Genomic DNA, 22082 nt, shown 5'->3' on the forward strand with positions numbered 1-22082 from the left:
TAATCTGTGGAACTGAGTGAAATTAACCCCGGACGAATGTGGAACTGGATTCAATAGTCAAATTAAACCCATAAAACTGTGGAACTGGATTCAAAAGTCAAATTAAACCCATAAACTGTGGAACTTGATTCAAAGTCAAATCAAACCCATAAAACTGTGGAACTGGATTCAAAATCAAATCAAACCCATAAAACTGTGGAACTGGATTCAAAGTCAAATCAAACCTACACAACTGTTGAATTTAGATGCAGAGTCAAATTGAACCCACACAACTGTGGAACTGGGTATCATGGGAACCATGTACCGGTATGTCTCCACAGCCAACGTGTTTCGAACTAGAGACCTATTTGTTCCCAGTCCTCCACTCAACAAACTGAGCTAACTGCACAGGACGATAAATGAGGGATATTTCGTACAATTCCACTTTAAGAGGTAGAAACAAAATGTGATATCAACTACTGTCTTATCCATGGATTATTTCATCAAGGCAGGAAGAAGTTATTGTCACGGAATTGACCGGTTTAGCTGGCTAATAATAGGCCTAATACGTCCGGCGATTAGTAACGCAATAGGATGATTCATCTGATAATTTTTTCAATTCAAAAACCGAGAAACAAATTACGATAACAATAACTTTAACAAATAGATGAATAAAGACATCGATACGCTAGTTTCTGTAATTGTCAAAATCGAAGTCAAACCGGTTCGTTTTCATTACTTTCTCCCATCGTTCGAGTGTAAAATCTGAATCCGAACGACGATGAATTCTAGTAGCGATATCGCCGCGATCGGTCGACCTTACAACAGCTACATAATACTGATGTCCACGGTGAACGAGTCTGGTCGCACGCGTCTACTTTCGCTGGTATTGTTACCGATACTCTTCGCGTCGGGTGCGTTCGGGAACACGTGCACTTTGCTGATAGCCGGCAGCCAACAGTTCCGCGCTTTGTCCTATTCGAATTATCTCATAATGTTGTCGGTTAGCGATATGCTCGTCTGCGTCGCTTTGGAGGCGATGCCGCTGTTGCATTTCTGGCTACGGGAACTCGGCTTCGGCGGCGTGCCTCTAAACAGCGCGGCCGCCTGCGCCGTCTATGAGGTCGTGTTCCTCGCGTCGTTCTGTAACAGTTCCTGGCTCGTCGTCGCTATATCGCTCGAGCGTCTGGCCGTCGTTTCGTTCCCGCTGTCGTCGCGCCTAATCTGCACAAAAACCTTCGCCCGAAGCGCCGTGGCTTGCGTCACGGTCGGCTGCTTCGCCGTGTCGTCGGGCTTCTTCTTCAGCATGCGTTTTACGGTATCGCTGGGTTGTTACACCGTACCGGGTCGGCACGACGAATACATGACCGCCGTCGGAAGTCTATGCTACTTCGTGCCGCAGTTCCTGATCGCGGCGGCTAACACGGCCATCGTGGTTCTACTTTTCGCGCGTAAAGGCCCGCGCTCGACCGATAGGAAATCGGCCACCGCTACCCGCATGACCGTCATGCTGGTCACCGTATCCGTCGTTTTTACGGCTACGACTTTCCCGTCGATGATAATCTGGTTGCTAAACATGCTGGGAGTTCACGCGGTCGTGGACGAGAGAATGGTACAGGTCGCCTCGCGTCTACAAGCCCTTAACTACTGTATCAATTTCTACGTATATCTCCTACTGGGCAAAGACATGCGCGCGTGTTTTTGTCAAAATGTCTGTAAATGTTCAACGATTCGTCAGTAATGTCGTTTACAATCAACACAAGACCGTAAATGCAGGTAGTGCGCAGGTACGTAGTGCATTCTATGGCCAAAAGATACCTTTTCGTCCACGGCCGTTTAGCGCAATTCGTCTAGATTACACTATAACTTATATATCGATAACCCAAAAATTGTCAGTAAGTTATAGAAAGTTGCCATAAGACTGTCAGTAAGATATATACCCCAGAAAGCTGCTATTAGACTGTATCAGTAAGATATATACCTCAGAACGCTGCTATAAGACTGTATCAGTAAGATATATACCCCCGAAAGCTGCTATAAGACTGTATCAGTAAGATATATACCTCAGAAAGCTGCTGTAAGACTGTCAGTAAGATATATACCCCAGAAAGCTGCTATAAGACTGTATCAGTAAGATATATACCCCCGAAAGCTGCTATAAGACTGTATCAGTAAGATATATACCACAGAAAGCTGCTATAAGACTGTATCAGTAAGATATATACCTCAGAAAGCTGCTGTAAGACTGTCAGTAAGATATATATCCCAGAAAGCTGCTATTAGACTGTACCAGTAAGATATATACTTCAGAAAGCTGCTGTAAGACTGTCAGTAAGATATATACCCCAGAAACTGCTATAAGTCTGCGTCAGTAAGATGTATACCCCAGAAAACTGTTATTAGACCGTGCCAGTAAGATATAAACCCCAGAAAGCTGCTATAAGACTGTATCAGTAAGATATATACCCCAGAAAGCTGCTATAAGTCTGCGTCAGTAAGATGTATACCCCAGAAAACTGTTATTAGACCGTGCCAGTAAGATATATACCCCAGAAAGCTGCTATAAGACTGTATCAGTAAGATATATACCCCAGAAAGCTGCTATTAGACTGTGCAAGTAAGATATATACCTCAGAAAGCTGCTATAAGACTGTCAGAAGGATATATACCCCAGAGAAATGCTATAAGACTGTGTCATATAGGAGCAATAAGAGATAAAATAGAGGATGTTTTTGACGAAGATCAAATTGAAATCCATCGGCCAATTTCTCTGTCAATCAAATACACGGTCGTCAGTCATCACTGGGTTCATCTCTACATTGGTGGAAATCACCAAACTGCGGGCATTTCACACAAAAACAGAATCCGTTTATCCGAATAGAAAAAAAAACTAAACAACTAAAAACAGCAAGCAACGTGAACACAACTGATCTAGAATTTATTAAACATTTAAGAAAGAGGAATAAGGTAAAAAGGCAGCCGCCAGTTTGTATCGTGGAGCATTTTGAATGTCCTTAAATTGACAAAGATTTTCGCCGATTTTATTGAAAATATTCTAGCAATAACCTTAGGGTATCATTAACAAACCGACAAATCAAACCCGCCGGGAACGAAACAGAGGTTGGATTTTGAAATCTGAAATCGATGTACAGTTTATGTTGTTGCAGGATCGGTCCAATTAACAGATTTTTTTGTTAATCGTAAATTTCGTATCCAGTTCGTGTAAACAATCTTCCAACCAGCCTGAACCGGTCAGCGACTGATTGTGGTTTACATTATTAGCCAACAGTGTGTCATCAATTCTTAGTACCGAAAAAAATATGTACAGTATTAAGCTAAATATGTAATGGTGATGGTGCGAATTTTAAAAACTTTTAAGTCCGATTGCTACCTGATGAAGTTCAACTCAAATTCATGGTTTTATTACAATTTTATAATTCGCCACCTGGTTTTTCGATGAGAACAGGAATTCAAACTTAACCGCTTTTTAGGTTTATACATTTTCAGGAAACTGGACCCTGGGCCAAGGGCGCAGTCGTGGGGTTAGATTTAAGACCAATTTTACACCTTAGTTCTATAATCAATCTAAAACTCAAGACCAGTCTATGACTTGGTCTTAAGATTTAAGACCACTTTTTTACTTATCGTATCGCCCCTTGTTAAAAATTTGGAGTCGCAAAATGTAAAGCTAATGGTGAAAAAAAAAAACAAATTCGACGATGAAAAAGCTCCTTTTTGAGGACCACAACTCAAGCCCTGGCGGCCGAGCTAGCCGATGACTTATTGGTCGTTAGAGTTTGACACCTTAACATGTAGGACAACTGGTTTCTGAAATTCGGGCTGTGAATGCAGTAGATGTAACCGTTGATCGCGTGTCCGATCAGGTGCAGAAGTTGTGCCGACGAGTCGAACATGATCAGGGAGTGCAGGAGGCTCGTGCAGGCTAACTTGATGTAATTGTAGAGATCCTGGACGAAGAAATTCACGCAAAACGGTACGTTCAAAACCAGAAACGATACCGACACGGACATCAGCGTCACCGTCAGTTCTTTCTCTTTCGTGGCTGCGGTAATCTCCGAGGTGGACGCCGCCGCTCACAGCAGCGTCATCACGATCGCCGTGTTGAACAGAAACAGGGTCGGTATCGGCAGATAGAATAGTAAATTGTTGATGACGTGCGACCAGAAGTCGTACAGAGGCTCCCCTATGTGATTGCTCGACAAACAGGCGAACTTGTCGCAGATTTTGATGGTATCCTAAAACACGTAAACCGGTCCTCCTCCTAGACAGGCCAGAACGAATATAGCCATCGTGATTGCGATGGCTTTTTTCACCGTGCAGAATTCGGTAGCTTTGAACGGGAATAGCACGACGAACGATCGGCGGTCATCGCTATGATCGTCCAGGTGCCCGCCATATTCGCGGTGAACAGCCAGGCTTGCATCAGTTTTCAAACGTTCTCGTTTTCGTGGCCGTACGCCAAAACGGGTCGCATAAACAGGTAAACCGTGTCGACGGCCGCTATAGAGCACATGTACCACGAGGCAGAGCTACGCAAGGCCTGACCACCGGCCGCCAACAGGGCCAGGACGTTCCCGACGATGCCGATTGCCGCAACGACGTAAATAGCGTAAAGACCGAGGATGTAAAACATGTTCACGTAGAACGGGTTGCACAGTAAATTCGTCTTGGCCATTTAGCAAAATTCTGCGGTGAAACCGCCGGCGCTCGCGTTCGTCATCATGGCTGGTCTCGAGATAGTTTAGCTCTTCTTATTCTAAAGCTGCTGGAATCGACTTCGTTCTAAAAAAGATTGAGAAAAGAGAATGAAATTTTTCGTATACGGAGAGATGTAATTTGTAGCTATCCGCAGATATGGGTGAGTCATGTAACACTGACGGTCAGCCGCGGGTTCAACGGGATTCGAACCCATTCGAGTCCAACCCCGCGTAGCACGGGCTCAATGGGGTTCGACCCCACCTCATCTGGTCAAGCATTTTGATTACCTCTACGACTAATCTTTCTCATCAATTCCTTGCGATGTGAATTCAACACGTCCATTTTTTGATACCGCTGTGTGATACCGCTTTATGAACGCTTGACACAATCGAACCGGTGACAGTCAGCTCATTATCGTGATCTAACGAAACGCGAGCCGAATTGAGAGTGTTTAAAGAGACACTTTTATTATACGAAATAATTCACCAGGTTCTGAATACTGTCTAAAAAGAGTCTACGTACTCAACACCAGCGATGTATAAAAATTAGCGTAATTTTATGTTTCATTGAAACACTTAACTCTCAAGTTGGTTTTTACTACAGACAAGGATTCGACAAATCACGATGTAGATCACACATAAATTAATCTGTGGAACTGAGTGAAATTAACCCCAGACGAATGCGGAACTGGATTTAAAAGGCAAAATAAAGCTGCACAGCAGCGATAACGGGTTTCTGCCTAATTGGTTCATATGTCGAACTGGGAAGCGTACGAAGATTTCATCGAAATAATTCTAGCCCATAACATATGACTATTGCCAAGAAGCGCAACCTGGGTCAACATTATGCTGGATATGTGGATATAAGGAGTCGATTTGTCAAAGCATCGAAGCAATACAGTCCAACTTGTTTATGTCTCAGATGGAGCGCGCGGGACAGGGCCGTCATTATACTAGTGACTTATCCAAATTACACCTTCACAGCGCAAAGTCTTTCAGTGTGTAAACTCCGTCGTACTCGGCATTAAAGGACAGTGAGGAATTGAATTTTAGCCACCTAAGCCCTTGGCTTCATTCGGGCAAAAGACCTCAAATGACTTCACAGAATTTGATTATGAGTCTAGGACTTTCTTAATTTTTGAAAAATGCTTTCTCTGGTTTTGAGAGCAATTAAATTCACTCCTGAATACATAAGTAAAAAATTAGTCAAATAGATTCTTATTTTATTGAAAGAAATTCTACTGAACACAGATTTTGAAATGAATTATTTTTCGATTGATCCAGACGAAATACTTACAGCTAAATCAACTGACGATCAACAAGGTGGAGTTTTCATTTATCTCCAGATAATTTGTCTACCCCTGATGATACAAGCATTTTGGCGACATCTTTTGAAACCTCAACGCTTTATCTGTGCGCGTCAATTAGTCAGCCACAGTCGATTTTCATGCAATCTGACCTCTTTCCACCTGTAATTAAGCAATCTAATGTATGAATTACTCAGTTTTGTAATATAATGGAGCAGTGAAAGAAAGTATAATAAATATTTAAATCGTGCATTTGTCGTAAAACATCTATTACTACTGTCTCGCAGAGCATAGGCACCGACCGTTAAGCCATGTGGAATTGGTATTTTAAGGGCTATTCGGTTTACTCCAAAACAAGTCTCCGATAAACTTTTAAAAGCTTCATATCAAGGGTACATCGTAGGACTCTTGATGCTCGTGAAAATTCATCCCATAACAACAATGAATCCAATTCTGCATGTATACTAGCACGACTGATTACTGAAATGAATATTTTAAACATGACGTTAGAAAGAAAACAAATTCACAAAACATCAAGTACTTACAGCATCTGAGACGCTGAAACGTACACTTGCACAATGCGGTTTAAATATATTCCCACCAGCTGCAAGAATTGGCAAAGGAATCGAAGACCGTAGTGACCAGTTCATTCCACGATTAATAGCTGGAAAGAAAGTTATCGTAATAAATTGGCGGATACATAAGTGTAAACCAGTCCCTTACTAACTACTAAGGCTTTCCAGTGGCTCAGTACACACTACATTAAGGGCCTAGATCTATTCTAGGCGTATCCCCCCAAAAAGCTAGGCATTAGGCAAGTAGGTAGCCAACAATGATCATTGCTTTGCCGAGTACTCATTTGCTATCATATGTACTCATATCATAGCACCACCAAGTGGAAAGGTAACCTTAACTGCATTTAGACCAAGAAATCATGTCTTACATTCCCTGGTTAGTGGATTCTCAGCTCAAATTGCATAAACTCTGCTGTCGTTGTCATCGATCCGAGTCGTCAAGTGAACGCGGAAGTAAAATTCCATAAGAAAATCCCTACCATTCCTGGCCATATTACGTTGATTTGAGCCAGAAATCTTCAGGAAATGTAGCCAACGTAAATTGATTTACTAATAGAATTAATCTATTAGGATGTACTTTTATCAATGGATGACAATGCTTTGCGTTATTCTTGTCGCTGTTTAGACCCGGTAGTTATGCTGGATTAATTCATAATAGATTACTATACGCAAATTCGAAATGGTCTGGCGCTGAGTTATATTTCTGACAGAATATAAAATTACGTTTATAAGCTGTTGGTAGTCGAATCTGAGAGGAGTTACATTTTATGAAAAATTTCTGGCTGGAAAGTGGACCATTTAAAATAATAATAATCAACAGAAATACAAGAGGGTTTCTGCGAAAGTAGCAGAAACCCTAATGGAATTCAGAATAAAAGAACTTTTACTTCGTAATATTTCTAAAATTCAAAGCTAAGTTCACCCCAAACAAAACAGAAATAGAACCAGACATTAGATATTTTATCAGCAGACTTTCAGAAGTGATCACGAAGACTGACACACTTGTGGTTCCAGAATACAGACAGTTACCAGCAATGCTGGACCCTCATTACTACAAAACTCACCTACCGACAACATCATCTCAGCTTTACCCGCAAAGAGACACATATACATTTATGCTGGGTAAGCATGACTAATTTACAAAAGTTACTTAGTTTTACCGCCAGTTTGCGCGTATTGAAAAGTTCCCCGAGGTTTTCTATTGTTGTTACCCCCCAATAGTGACGCGAGAAAAGGTGCGCTCTTTCATTCGCATATACATTCTAAAATAATACCCCCTTCGTTCAATTCAGTAATGTTCAAAATGTTCGGGCTGTAGGGTCCGAATGAGGGAACCAGAAAATCCACTTTCACAAAATATCGCCTGTATTCAACTCTATATTCAAATTGAAAATCTCACCTTCCAATTCAGACAGCCACGAGCGGGCAGGTGTTTGTTTGAAGTTGTTTATATTATAATCAGTTGAACACGCGTGTATAGCGTTTTCGTAGATAGATTATAATTGTCAGAGGAAAGAGGCTTATTTTTGATAGTCTGTATTCATTGTTTAGGTCCACTATCTTCTTTTTATGTATTCTATTTTGGGATAGATTATTCCAGGCGATTGTCATACTTATTAACGATTTAGTTCGGCGATAAGTTCAGGCAATCGGATTTTAGAAATTTAAACAATACCAGCTGTGAAGATGTGTTGGACCAATCTGACTGAAACACCTTGCACCTTTCATACCTACGCATTCCTAGATATGGGAGAGTGTTGAAAGTTTTAGGAAAAAGCCAATGAAATTTGTATTCATATATGACGTGATCAGTTAAAAACCAATCAGATTTTTAAAGGCGGATCCAGTTTTTAGGATACATTATGAGTATTTGGTGTCATCCGCAGCATTCACCTGAGAATTTCATCTCACACGAGATCATGAACGCGATCAACATTTTACTGGTCGGTGTTTTCTGTCTCGTCGTCACCGATGAGGTTTTCACCGAGTCCCGCATTCAACAATTTACTCGAATGCCAGAATATTTGATAGGCGACAAACACCGCGAGAAAAACTCACAAAACTGGGCGAAAACAAACCACGTGATCGCAAACAGAAATGTTCGTAACATCATTAAGTGCGCTCGTGATTGTATGAATGATCAGAAATGTTCGGCCATGTCGTTCAACGAAGGACATTGTTACCTGTATGACGTCAACATCGACAACGCGTGCAGCGCCACCAACAACAAAACAAAGTACTACAGGGTAGGTCCATTCAAATACTAAATATCGAATTAGTTACGATAAACACAGTTTAACAATTTACTGAATGCATTCTAAGCATTTTAAGAATCTTTTAATGCATAAAATGATTTTTTTTTTTTTAAATCGATAATTATCGCGATGCAATCTTCATAAAAAACATCTACAAAATTGTCGTAAAGTAAGGCAAACAATTAATGCCGTGCTTTTCATTTCCCGAACGGGTGCGATAAATAAACTGTAAAAAATGGTATAGGTAACATGCAGCTGGTCGAGCCTAGAGTTAATACCGTTTTCTATATATAAAAAGAATGGATTCATGTGATGATTATTTTGAAGTACGGATATAAATTTGTGCAATACCATCAGATCACAGGTGTCCCATTATTGTCTTTAACCCAAACTCACTGCTGGTTTTAACTTCGTTGCTCAAGAAGAATTACGTTTATGTTTCTCCATCAATGTAGAACGATTCGGTGAATTAATACATTTAACTTTTTTTAAATTACATTTCAGAGGAGAGATGATGGACCGACCACAACCAGTTCCAGTCCCAGCAGCAGCCGCAGCAGCAGCACATCCACATGTAGTTCAACCGGTAAGTTATTTGCTACAATATTTGCATCAGGGAATGCATCAAAAGGGATGCGTAGAAAACGAAATCTACCGAAAACTATTCATGATACGAACCCACAAATCCGAAAAGGGGGTCCCTCGAACCAGTCAGACAAGGCGCGTTTATGACATCTAAGGACGACGCGGTATCTAAAACCGAACGGAACGTTCTCTGTTTTGGCGTGCCAAAACGGACTTTTTAGGAATTAATTGGACGCTTTTTTGTTTTAGCGTTCTGATGCCCCTATTTGAATACCGGGAATTTGTACACGATGGCACTCATCAGCCACGCCGTACAAACCGCGCTAGTTCACTGAACCGCATTTTTGACATCTCCTCAAAAACGACACACTGTTGTATGTTCTTATTTCAGCTGATGTAGTCGTGCGACCAAATCTGCGCAAACTTTGTTATTATTTCGATTTTGAGAAAGTTGATACTGAACGTGGAATCGTGTACGGAGAGGGAGCCAATATGACGGCGTTCGATTATGAAACAGGGGAAAACGTGAATCTTACACTTGTCGAAGGGGTTAACAACAGCCAAACTGTAAACTCGTCGATTCAATATCTGGAATTATATTTTGGCGACAGAACGGATGATGGTATCGATATGAAAAACTACTCGATTTCTCAATTAATCGGTGGAATTGGTGCCTGGTCGGTTTACGCGGAGAGATACTTGATGTTATATCAGAGTAGACGTAAAGTTGAGTGTCTGAAATTTCCGGAGAAAAAGATACTAGAGTATCGAATCAATGGTAGTTTATTCGGCAAGGGGAAATGGGTTTCATTGAGATGCACAAACGGCGATTTGTACGTTAACGACGCGCGCATATCAACCCATCAAGTTGTCAAGGCGACGATGTACCAATGGAAGGTTGGTTATCCAATGTTCCGCCATATGTCAGGCACAAGATTTGGCGCTGTGGACAACCTTACATTAGAAGTTTGGTATTGAGGAACTCATTGAATTAAACAAAGAACATCATAAATCACTAGACATCTTGTTCGTGGTCGGATAACCTAACAGTAGTAGTTTGGATCTAACGAACCCGGCAGTTGACTAAATGCACACCTTACGAGCTGTTTGTCTCAAATATGAGTTACAACATGTGACTGAACTGCATGAATAAACAATTCAACAATTTCAGTCAATCAATGATTTTATCAAGTTCGTCGAAATCGAAATGTTCTGCCTTTTAAACTCGAATGAAGATTGTGCAGGAATGTACTCAAGACAATGCGGGCAACAGTACTTATACATAATTGGTACCAATTATCATTTTCTGTTTGGCCAAACAATATGCCGTATAGCCCCCCTCCCGCCTATGATTAGAGATTTTAGTCGGCAGTTTAATATTAATATTTTTAGCGCCTGTTATGCCTAATTCTAGTTACAAAATGTGTTTGGTTTGAATCAATTGAATTATCTAAATTTCACGCAATAAATGATTATCATGATAATTATGAAAATGAATGAGTTTGGGCTTTTTAATTCGCTCCAGGGTAACAATGTTTAGAATTCATTTATCGATTGGAAATGAGGAAGTAGCTTCAGTCGAAGGGGGAAAGTCGTAGAATTGTTTCACAAAACTTGACATGACGATAGGGAGAAATTGAGACCGACCAAGCAATGAGCCCCGACGACCGCGCTGAAAATACAATAAAACATGAGGGCGTAGCCCGGAAACGGATATACCATGACACTTGAAGGCGAACACATAACACAACTACACCAGAGAACGACAATTCGGTGAAATAAGTTACCACGAAATACGTAGAGTACTGACTAAAGAACGGTAGACAAAAGCTTGACTACAATAATATAGAATATATGCGGACAAGCTGAAATAACGGGTTTTCCGCCTCGTTGGGTTAGATATCTACCATGGTGCGTACATAGTTTGGTTGCAAGCAGCAGAAAACCCTGATAAGAGGTCGTTTCATCGCTAAATACACCCAGCGGATTTCCGGCTATCAGATCAAATATCTCGCACGGCAATCGACGCGAATGAGTAATAACAATAATAATAATAATTTATTTTCGTAAACCGGTTACGAGGTATCCAGTGCAAGCCAACAGGCTGTACATAAAATTAAGGCGCTGGAACCTTGTGCAGAGTGCAGGGGAATGTGCAGGGATACTTATAAATAATGCTATTAATAATCTTAATGCTAACAATAATAATTATGCTAATCAATAATAATAATAATAATAATAATAATACTAATAATAATAATAATAATAATAATGCTAACAATAATAATACAAATTCTAATAATGATGACAACAATAACTTATACAAATACAAATACAATGATAATCATAATTACGGCAATATACTATAACCATTAATATTTCAGTAATTTAGGTAAAGATACTCATAATGATAATAATAATAGTAATAATGATAATAATAATGATTGATTAATAATAATAATAATAATAATAATAATAATAATAATAATGATTGATTACAAATATGGAGAAAGCAAATGCCACAGATAATAATGATTACAAAGATAGATAGTCTAGTATAGCAGTCTAGTCAAGTTTAGTTAAGACTAAACACATACCAAGTTTTTCCTCAACGGGAGATGAATAATTACGCGTATTTCAGTAATATTTGTTTTTTTAAATTGGAATGATAGTGAATTTATGCTGGTGGATGAACGGATAACATTCGGAGTATTTCGCCAAATACTAGGCATCTGAGCTAAGAAGGATTTACTGTATAATTTGGATTTATGGAAAACAGCTCTCGCATAGTTAAACTGTCTGGTATTGTGGGAGTGGAAGTTAAAATTATGATGAAATAAATTTAGCAGTGGAGTTGGGAGGGAGTTATGAGTGTATTGAAATCCTAATTTGATAATTTCCAGTTGAATCAGATCATGGAATTTAAGTATTTTATATTTTTTGAAAATAGGACCTGTTGGGGCGTTATAAGCTGAGTTTTCGATGAGTCTTAGTGCTTTTTTCTGAATAGTAAAGAGACTTTTGGATTGACTAGATGATAACAATGGCTCCCACGCAATAAGTGCATACGTTAGGTGACTTTGGATATAGCTTATATATAACAGTTTTTTAGTCCAGCAGGGAATGAGATTTTTTAAGCTTCTTAAAAGATATAAATTTTTGTTTAATTTGTTAATTAATTGTTTTACATGAGGTTCCCAATTTAGACGATCATCAATTAGCAAACCAAGAAATTTAGTAGAGTTTACTATTTCAAGAGAGTGTTTTCCAAATACTATTTTGTATAATGATTTGTCAATGGTTTTATCTTTTGAAAAAAGTAAGCACTTTGTCTTATCTATGTTAAGAGTGAGTTTATTTGTGTTAAACCAGTCAATGATAATATTGAGATCAATTTTAGCATTATGCAATAGTAAATTCATATGTTTGTTGGAAATGTTAGTATCATCTGCAAAGGAAACAGCTTTAGTGTAGCAGAGGTTGTGATCATTGACATAAATAAGAAAAAGTAAGGGCCCAAGGACCGATCCCTGTGGGACACCAAATGAAACGGTATTATAGGAAGAGTAGGCATTATTGAATTTAACAAATATTTTACGATTGGATAAATATGATTTGAACCAATTATAGGCATGACCTCGAATACCATAGTGGGATAATTTAAATAATAATTTGTTGATATCGAGGGAGTCAAAAGCCTCAGATAAGTCCAGAAAGAGGCCAAGGGAGTGATCCCCCTTTTTTGTAGTATAGAGCCTGTAAATTCTGTGATTGCGTGAGTAATAGAGTGTTTTGGTCTAAATCCATATTGGCTGTTATTCAGTATGTTATGTATGCATAGAAATTTATAAAGTCTATTGTAAACTAATTTTTCTAGTATTTTCGACATGACCGGAAGTAAAGATATTGGTCGGTAGTTATTAAGGAGCTGTTTGTTTCCATTTTTATATAGAGGAATTACCTGAGAAATTTTCATACTATCTGGAAATATACCATCCTGAAGGGATTTATTGCAGAGAATTGTCAGAGGATCGATAATATTGGATATAATTAGTTTAAGCATTCTATTATTCAGTAAGTCATTACCACCAGTGGTCTTTTTGGGGCTAGGTTGTTGATAATCCTCAAGATTTCCTCCTTGTTGGTTGGATTTAAAAAGATTGAGTGGGCATTCCTTACCCCCATGTAAGTTGTAAAATTGTTTTTAGAACTTGGACATTTGTTTGCATAAGAGCTACCAATCGAAGAAAAGAAGTTACAAAATTGTTGGCTTATTGATTTAGGTTCCTCAACAAGTTTATTATCGATGATGAATTTATTAGGGATCCCCGATTTGTCATTTAATTTACCTGTGGATTGCTTCAAAAATTGCCATAATTTGCGACTATTATTGGAAAATAATACAATTTTGTTTGCATAGTACGATTTCTTTTGACGCCTTTTAATGTAATTTACATTATTTCTGTAAAGAATATAGTTTTTATAACGTTGGTCAGATTTGTCCAGATTCAATACTTTTTTATAAAGTTGATCGCATTTCTTAGAGCATTTTAAAACTGATTTAGACATCCATGGTTCGTAAATATGAACTTTCTTCTTAACTTCTATTAGTGGGGATACGTTATTTATGATTAAATTTATATGCGACATAATGAAATCGTAACAACCATTACAATCGAGCAGGTTGACAGGAGTCCAGTCTAGTTGTGAAAGCATACGATTTATCCTATCGATATTCTGGGTATCAAAATTCCGAGTATAATGTTTACTGGTTGTTGAAGGTTTTCGTTTATAACGCACGGTCACGAGGCATGGTAAATGATCAGACAGGTGTTAAATCAGGATAGCACTTTGATGATCAGAACTCAGCGCCGAAGAGAGATATATATTGTCAATTAACGTGGCTGTCGCGTGTGTTATTCTAGTTGGCCGTAAAATAGTTGGAAAAAGATTATTTGATAAATTGATATCCAAAAATTTGGAAGTGTTTTTATGATGATTAATGTTCATATAATCTAGATTTTGGTCCATTCCTAATATCATTTCGCACTTTTCATTCTCAATTTTGCGTATTAAATTTTCGTATTCGGAAAGAAATTCAATTTCACTAGTTCCTGGGACACTGTAGAGTTCGCCAATGATTGTCCTTTTACTAGATTGAAAAGCCATATCAATTTCAATAAAACAAGATTCAAATTTACCTTCAATGAACACTTCTAGATCCGGTCTCTTATTATAGGTTAAGTTATTACTTATATAAATTGCTACTCCTCCACGCTGTTTCAAAACTCTGTGATTTTCTATTAATTGATAACCAGGAATTTTGCATAACATTGAATTGTAGTCAGTCAAAAAAGTTTCACATAGCATAATGATGTCAATGGTAAAATTTTGGGATTTAAGTTTCAATCAATATTTTGAGTTGGTCAAATTTGTTGTTAAGACTATGTATGTTAAGTTGAATTATATTAAGGTTATTCGTATTCATACTGAAACGGTTTTTTAACTCGTGCAATTCGAGGTACGGGCATTGATTACCGAACATTTCCAATTCACTATCATTATCTAATAAGTTGTTGAGATGAAAATTTTCATTTTCCTTTAATCTGTCTAAATACGTGAAAAAGTTTGTGTTACCGAGACACATGTTTAATTAATTTATACCACGGTCAAAAAAGGATTATGAATCAGGGAAAAGAATAAAGAATAATTATAAAATAAATAAATAAATATAAATATAAATACAATTCCAGAACTTGGATGTATGAGTATAGGTCAGAAATGCATGACTGCTTTATGGGCATGGTTTACAAGGTACACAATATATTGATCTACGACTGAATGGCCTACTCAGTGGTTTATATAGATACACGCTTTTCGGAACAGTTCATCGTAAAGATCATAAAGACACTACAGTTTACTCGCTCGTTGATTGTATTGTTTTCTCGAAGTCCGCATTACCGCATAAATGAATTTTGATGTCATCGATGATGGCCCATACCTTCCCATCGAGTAAAAACGGTTTATTAAACACGAACGTTTTCGAGATCGTATCCCCTCATCAGATGAATACAAGTGAATCAAATAGATAGAACTTTATAGATTTAAGTATTGAACGCGAGAAATTCACCACATCATATTTTAATCATGACAGGGTAACGACTTGTTTTATGAACTCATTGGCCAGTCAAATTCAGCGTCGTTTAAAGCGTCAAAGTAAGTAGAAGGGGTACCGAGTTCCAATTCCCGGCTGCATACGAAGACTCCGCTCTAGTCACCGTAATTTATTTAAAGTTAACCAAATACCGACTAAGAAATCAGGGAATTAAGGATTTTCACGCGAATGATCAGATAATGTGTATGGAATTTCACCGATGCAGCCAGTTTACAGAGTACGGCTGAGTCTACTATAATTAGACTGTTGTAGTCACTAACTCCGGAATCACGTGTAACGACATTACCGATCGTCAATCAAATGTTAGAATCATTGACTCTAAGAGTTCGCAGGTCATAAGAGTTTCACTGTCTCACTTTTTTATAGAAAATATTCTGGTCATTTTCTTTGTCCCACGGATTTTGATGGAAAAGGAATTCAAACGGCTTTCAATAAAAGAAACATCGTTTTTCTGAATTGCTTGTTTCCAATTATATAAAGTATGAAATTGACACACGAATTAAAAAGTGATGTAACCCCGTAAATGTGATGCATAATATCCTTGTGATATACGCGGCCTCCGAACTTACCGAGAAAACCTGGCAATTCTAGAACGGTAAAAACAATACTCATTGTAAGCACCATTTTAGTTGCTTTAGTTTGATTTTGAGAGGTTGAGATCATGGTCGCCGAGAGAGTTTTTTGGCGTTGTTTACTTTTGACATATAAGACAACAATGAGAGCAATGTTTGCAGCGAAAACTAGAATATTTGAAATAATAATTCGTATAATTGGTTCTATGTATCTGTTCATTAGAACAAAAAATGGTTTATTTCGTCTTATGGCTATGTAATGAAGGAAGCGGAATCCTTCATATCTTCCGGACAATACTACAATGAGTGTCATGGGATAGTAAGTACATAAAGATATTGATAATATACCCGTGATATTATAATGACGATCCCGTTGGTTTGCAGCAGATCTCTGTTACTATCATCTAAACTGAAACATTCCCATTAGTTCCAATTTTATACAAATTTGTATGCAGGCAAACTAATTTGAACAGGAGGTGTGATACCAGACCTTCAATAGGAAATTGAAAAGCTGAAGCGGTGAAACTTCTGGAATTCGGATATTAGTATTTTTGCTTAGAATACTCACAACAATAGAGAAAAGAAAGGTGTTTAAAGTTTAATTCCAGTCACTACAATGTTTTGGAAACGTGTTGATCGTACCCCAGTGAAGCTTGCTACTGGTTTGTTCCGTTTTCTATTCAGAATATTAGTTTCGAACCGGGAACCAGGAACCAGGAACAAAAGATGGTTCGGCTACCGACTCAAGTGTGACGCTAGCTACTTATTTGCCAACTTATTTGACTTTGTATGTTTTTATTACCCCTCCCGCTAAAGCTACCCTAATCGACACTGTACTTCCGACATAAACGCATCTTAACCGAAATTGCAGTTGTGGTTAATCCAATATGACGACGTTCATGTGGTCCAAGATGGCGGCAGTCTCGTGACCCCTGTGATTCAATTTGAGATGGATGCTCCCATCAGCTTCTATAGTCAAAGGGCTAATCGGACATCGTATCTCTACGTACGTATGCGCTAGTAGAAGCCCATGTGAAATCGATCTGATTGATACGTTAGCCTAAAATGTCTGAAAGAGTCTCGTTTACAGTGAGTGCCAGGGTTCGATTCTATTGCGGAACGTGTCGTTGTTACTATCGCCTGGACGCATAAAGGTGAACTCAATATCCTCCACAATCCTCGAAGTTGTCAATATGAACACTACAAAGGCTTGATCCTTAGTGTAGTTGAGCCCAGTAAGGTAAAAATTCTCATTGGCGCTAATGTTCCAAAAGCGCATCTTCAATTAGATGGTTAGTTCTGGTTCTGTTATAGTAAGCAGCCAAAAGGTAAACGTACCCCGCCTGGTTAGTGTGTATTGATTGGCCTTTCGAGCAATGAAAATGACTTTCGATCTAACTGTACATTTTTTCTGAGTCGTCATCCCGAAATCCACCACAGGCTGCTCGTCACTGCGATTATCAATTCAAGTATAGATAAACATATTTATTGCCGCATGACTTCACACTCAGCCGCGGTCTTCAAAGAATGATTTTAACAATTACCCATCTTCTTCATCTGAACACTTCATCATCCACGGGATATTTACTGCTCTAAATATTATAAGCACTGTCGAGCTGTAGCTGTAAAGATCGATGAATCAACGTGTGTCTTTACATCGTCGTTCCGCGGATCCGCTGCGAATTCTCCTCGCCATGAAAATCAAATCAAGTACAAATAAATGTATTACTCCCAGTGATTTGGCTACGGGCTTCAGGCAGTTAGTTTAACAATATTCTATTTTCCTTTACAAAATGGTACGGATATTTAGTACGATATATCATTTAAGTACTATTAAAGTACCGGCGAGTCGTAGGCCTAAACTAAACACGCCGGAAAGATTCAGCAGAGAAAAGCTGTAGTGTTGACGAGGTACCAAAATAAATGAATTATTACTACCAGTGATTCGGCCACGGGCTTCAACCATGTATCGTTTTCAGTATACACCGATCTTTACCAAATCGACAGGATATTTGATAAATAACTGTATATAACACATGCTTATCCGTAAGCTGAAATCACGCTTGTTATTCGGATTCAGTATTTCCGATACCGCTGGTGATCTGAGACCGTTTGGCCGCTTGAAGTGTTTATTGAGTTGTGCTACTTTGAGGCCTACGTGCTTTACTGTTTCAAACAAACGCAATATAATTGTTGTGTTTATTTACGGACACATGGATTGAAATTCAAACAAAATTTGCAATAGAAAATCCGACAACATTGCTATGACACGTAGCGCAAATGATTTGTTTCTTCGTCCGAAAATGAAATTGATATTACAAATGGAATACACCATGAAATCTAACCCTGTTAAATAGAGGTGTAGTAATACGATGTTTACGAGGGTTAAACCGCAATCGGTCTAAGCCTCATTTGTCTGGAAGCTAGACCTACGTGCATATACTTAGGCCTGCATCAGCTAATATGAAGATTTTTTTGATAAGCTGTTAGCATTCGTCTGAGCAGGCAGCTTTATAAACATGGGTTTCATTTGAGTTTTTCATCATTAATGAAACTTGTATTTTATTAATTCCTGATGAGTTACTACGGAGCCCCGGATGATAAGATCTTATTTTCGTCTGAAAATCTTTTCGTTCAAAATAATTTTTTTGTCAGAACAAAATGTTTTTGTTCGAACCGAAAATGTTTTTTTCGATCGAACAAAATTGATTTCGTTCGAACAAAACTTTAAATAAAAATTCGAAAATGATCGATCGAACAGAATTCTTTTTATTCAAACTATTATTCGAACAAAATTGTTTTCGTTCACCAATTTTTTTTTGTCGGGACAAACAATTTTTCGTCCAAACAATAACAAAGCTTTTTATTGGTTTACCTTTGTCAGCGATATGATGTTGGCATTGAGCCAATTCATGTAAAATCGCGGTACGTTTTTTTATGTGAGCATTTGTTTCATTGGTTCTCGGCTTAAAAGACGTATAATCGATGCGATTGAAGACATGGCGAACCTCCGTCGATGACATGGTCAACTGAGTTAAAATTCTACGAAAAACTGTTTTTGGTGGGAAAATTCTTAGCTCTCGCGTATAAAATTGCAATCACCTCGATTGGGGGGGGGGGGGGCGTTGTCTCTACGAACAAATGGGATTGTTTTTTGGATATACGGGGAATTCCGGCGCTACTAAAATTATGGGAAAGCCATAGAATGGTGTACGTTTCATTGGACTAGGTGCCGTATACGTGCCGATTTCAAATGCTCATTGCTGGTGAGGATGTAATTATTTCACTCATCTGCCATAGGTATTGTTTCATTTTAATACCCGGTGATTGTTTTGATTGACATGGAGGTGTAAGCGAATATTCACTTACACGAGGCCTCCACATGCACGCGGAGTGCTACACCACACACACACACACACACACACAAGCTCGTACAGTACACTACGGTGATGCTGTAACGCGTGAACGTTTGATATGAAAATAGGCTGAATAATCATAGCAGAAGATGAGCGCTGTGTTTTCTGTTCGATAGAATTTGTAATAAATTGTAATTTCTTGTGACCTGAAAATACTAAGCAGCAAACTAAAAGGTCTGTCGAGGTCTGAATATTGTAGTGGTAAATTCCAGGACTTAAAACGATCTAATAGCCGATTTCTTCTGTACCACCGATATTTTAGCTTCCGTGGCCAACATTGGAAGAGGTTTCCAAGACCCAATATTCAGCCACCCTCTGATATGTGATGAATTTTAGGCCATCCCAAAATAATGGTCTGTTTGCCGTAACCCGACCAACCTGACTTCAGAGGTACCGAGTGAAAACTTTTTTCTAGGATTCATTGAAATAAATTTTATTTTTGATAAAAACAGCCGACCGACTATGAGCTACGTATGTTTGAATTCTAGTGTGCATGGTGTGAAAACATGCCTTGACATGTGGCCTAGTTTAAGTTTCCAGGAAACTGGCAGTGTTCCAATAAGCTGCCATTCATTCTAATAGTGACTAAAGTGACTGAATAGCTGGTAACGTGAAAGCGCGCACATATTCAATGTACCGTTTCATTTTTAAGACAGAGATGACGCTCTGGACGAAGTTATAATTTTAGAATAATTCTTGAAATCTACGCTATTAGACAAATTTCCTGTGCGCAACGTAGATGATTTTTTGCGATATTGTTTCCATGTAAAAAAGCCCAAAGGTGAAAAATTTGTTTTTTTTTGCCCAAAAATTTTGCAAAAAAAAAATTCTACCTACCTACCGACTCATCCTGAAAAGTTGAGTCGGTGTTGCAGCAAACAGACAATTATTTTGGGATGGCCTTATTTGAATATTTTTTCATATTATATTAAACATATTTTTTTGAAAATATAAAATAGTTTCCCTGCCGTGCCTACCTGTACCCTACAAACTTTAAGACGTGGACCGCAAACAAATGTATATCTTTGGTCTTATTTGACTACAAAATAATTCTTTAGGAAAGATAAAATACAATATAAACTGTGGATCTTTGAAGTCACGAATTAAAAAGATTTTTCAAGCAATGCCCTTACTCCAAACAACCTCTAGCTTTCAAGGTAAACCACACTTTGCCCATGGGCAATTTATTCGAACAACTTTTCATTTGTATAAAAAGTATATTGTTCGATTGAGCAAAATTGTTTTCATTCGAACAAACTTTTCTTGTCGGAACATTAAGTTTTTCGTTCAAACAAGTATATTGATCCATCGAAAATTTTTCATTCCAAAGAAAAAGATTTTCATTGGAACTAAATAGTCTTTTCATTACGGAGTAAACTTTTTTCGAACAAAGTAATCTTCACACCCGAACACAATAGGTATAATACGAACCTGGATTTTCTTTGTATCCGATATCCATATTATGCCTTTTCAGGATGATGCTTATCATACGTGTTTCTGACCATGTACGGGACACAACTTGATTAGGTCGTTTTGGAAATTTACTCGGTCCTGTACCTTTGCGATTACTCTGCCTCTCAGGACAGTGAAGAGAAGACGACTGAGGATACTACCTTGCGTGACTCCACTAGTTAGATCAACTTATTTCCAAGATGAGACAGTTCCGTTAATTTCGGCCACCTGTTTTCGATCGGAGAAAACTTCTTGATCTTGTCTGGATACTGTGTCGACCACGATCGCATGTATGCCGAAGCAGCTACACCATGCTTAAGAAAATGAAGGGAATTTAATAGAATCCTGTTCAACGGTCAACACGGTTTTATACAACGAAGCTCAATTGAACAGTCAATTGGGCTTACTTGAAACCATGGATAACTGGAAAGGAAACAATAAATGTAAAATCCCACAATTGTTGAGAGTAAAAAGAGTAAAAAGTTAATATAAAATACTAGAAATATTTTTGGTGGTTCTGTCTAAAATGTTATATACATCAAATAAATACACATATAATATAAATAAATATACATTGATATAAAATATAACACGAATCACTGCGCATAGTTAGGTTTTGGGTCCTAGCGTACTGACAAATTTTAGAAGGAGTTTATTATGAGGACTGAAACCTTTGTATGAGATCGACAGAGCGATCAGAATGAGTAATATTAGAAGTACCGTTGTATCTCCATAATTATCTACGGTGAGTTTGATGTCGAGCATTTCAACTGTAATTTCATATCGATTGTTGAGAAATGATAACAGTTGAGAGACGGGAGCATCGTGTGCGTTTCTGCGCAGTTCACCGAGTAGCATTCGGATTCTAAACGGCTGGTATCATCAATGAATAATGTTACTATCATCGCCGTTACTACAACCCAGCGACTGTCATACGCTTCCAGGACACCAGCTGTTATTACAGCCTTTAGAAGTTTCACTAGACGCGCTTATCTTCTCAACTTCTACACATTTACTTTGTTAGTGTTTCCACTCGGAAGTGTGTTCA

At 38.2% G+C, this 22082-nt stretch overlaps 1 protein-coding gene across 1 annotated transcript; it reads left to right on the top strand.

Annotated features, from left to right (window-relative positions):
• The first annotated feature begins 760 nt into the window (after positions 1 to 760).
• LOC141910015 (putative G-protein coupled receptor 139) lies at positions 761 to 1720 on the top strand. The gene has a single exon (XM_074800705.1). It carries the CDS (start codon positions 761 to 763, stop codon positions 1718 to 1720), a length of 960 nt encoding a protein of 319 aa, XP_074656806.1.
• Positions 1721 to 22082: the final 20362 nt, after the last annotated feature.

The sequence above is a fragment of the Tubulanus polymorphus genome, chromosome 8 (genome assembly GCF_964204645.1).
Source record: "Tubulanus polymorphus chromosome 8, tnTubPoly1.2, whole genome shotgun sequence".
NCBI lineage: Eukaryota > Metazoa > Nemertea > Palaeonemertea > Tubulaniformes > Tubulanidae > Tubulanus > Tubulanus polymorphus.

Excerpts from the sequence above, each read along its gene's own strand:
- LOC141910015 (XM_074800705.1), top strand. The coding sequence starts at position 761 with ATGAATTCTAGTAGCGATATCGCCGCGATCGGTCGACCTTACAACAGC.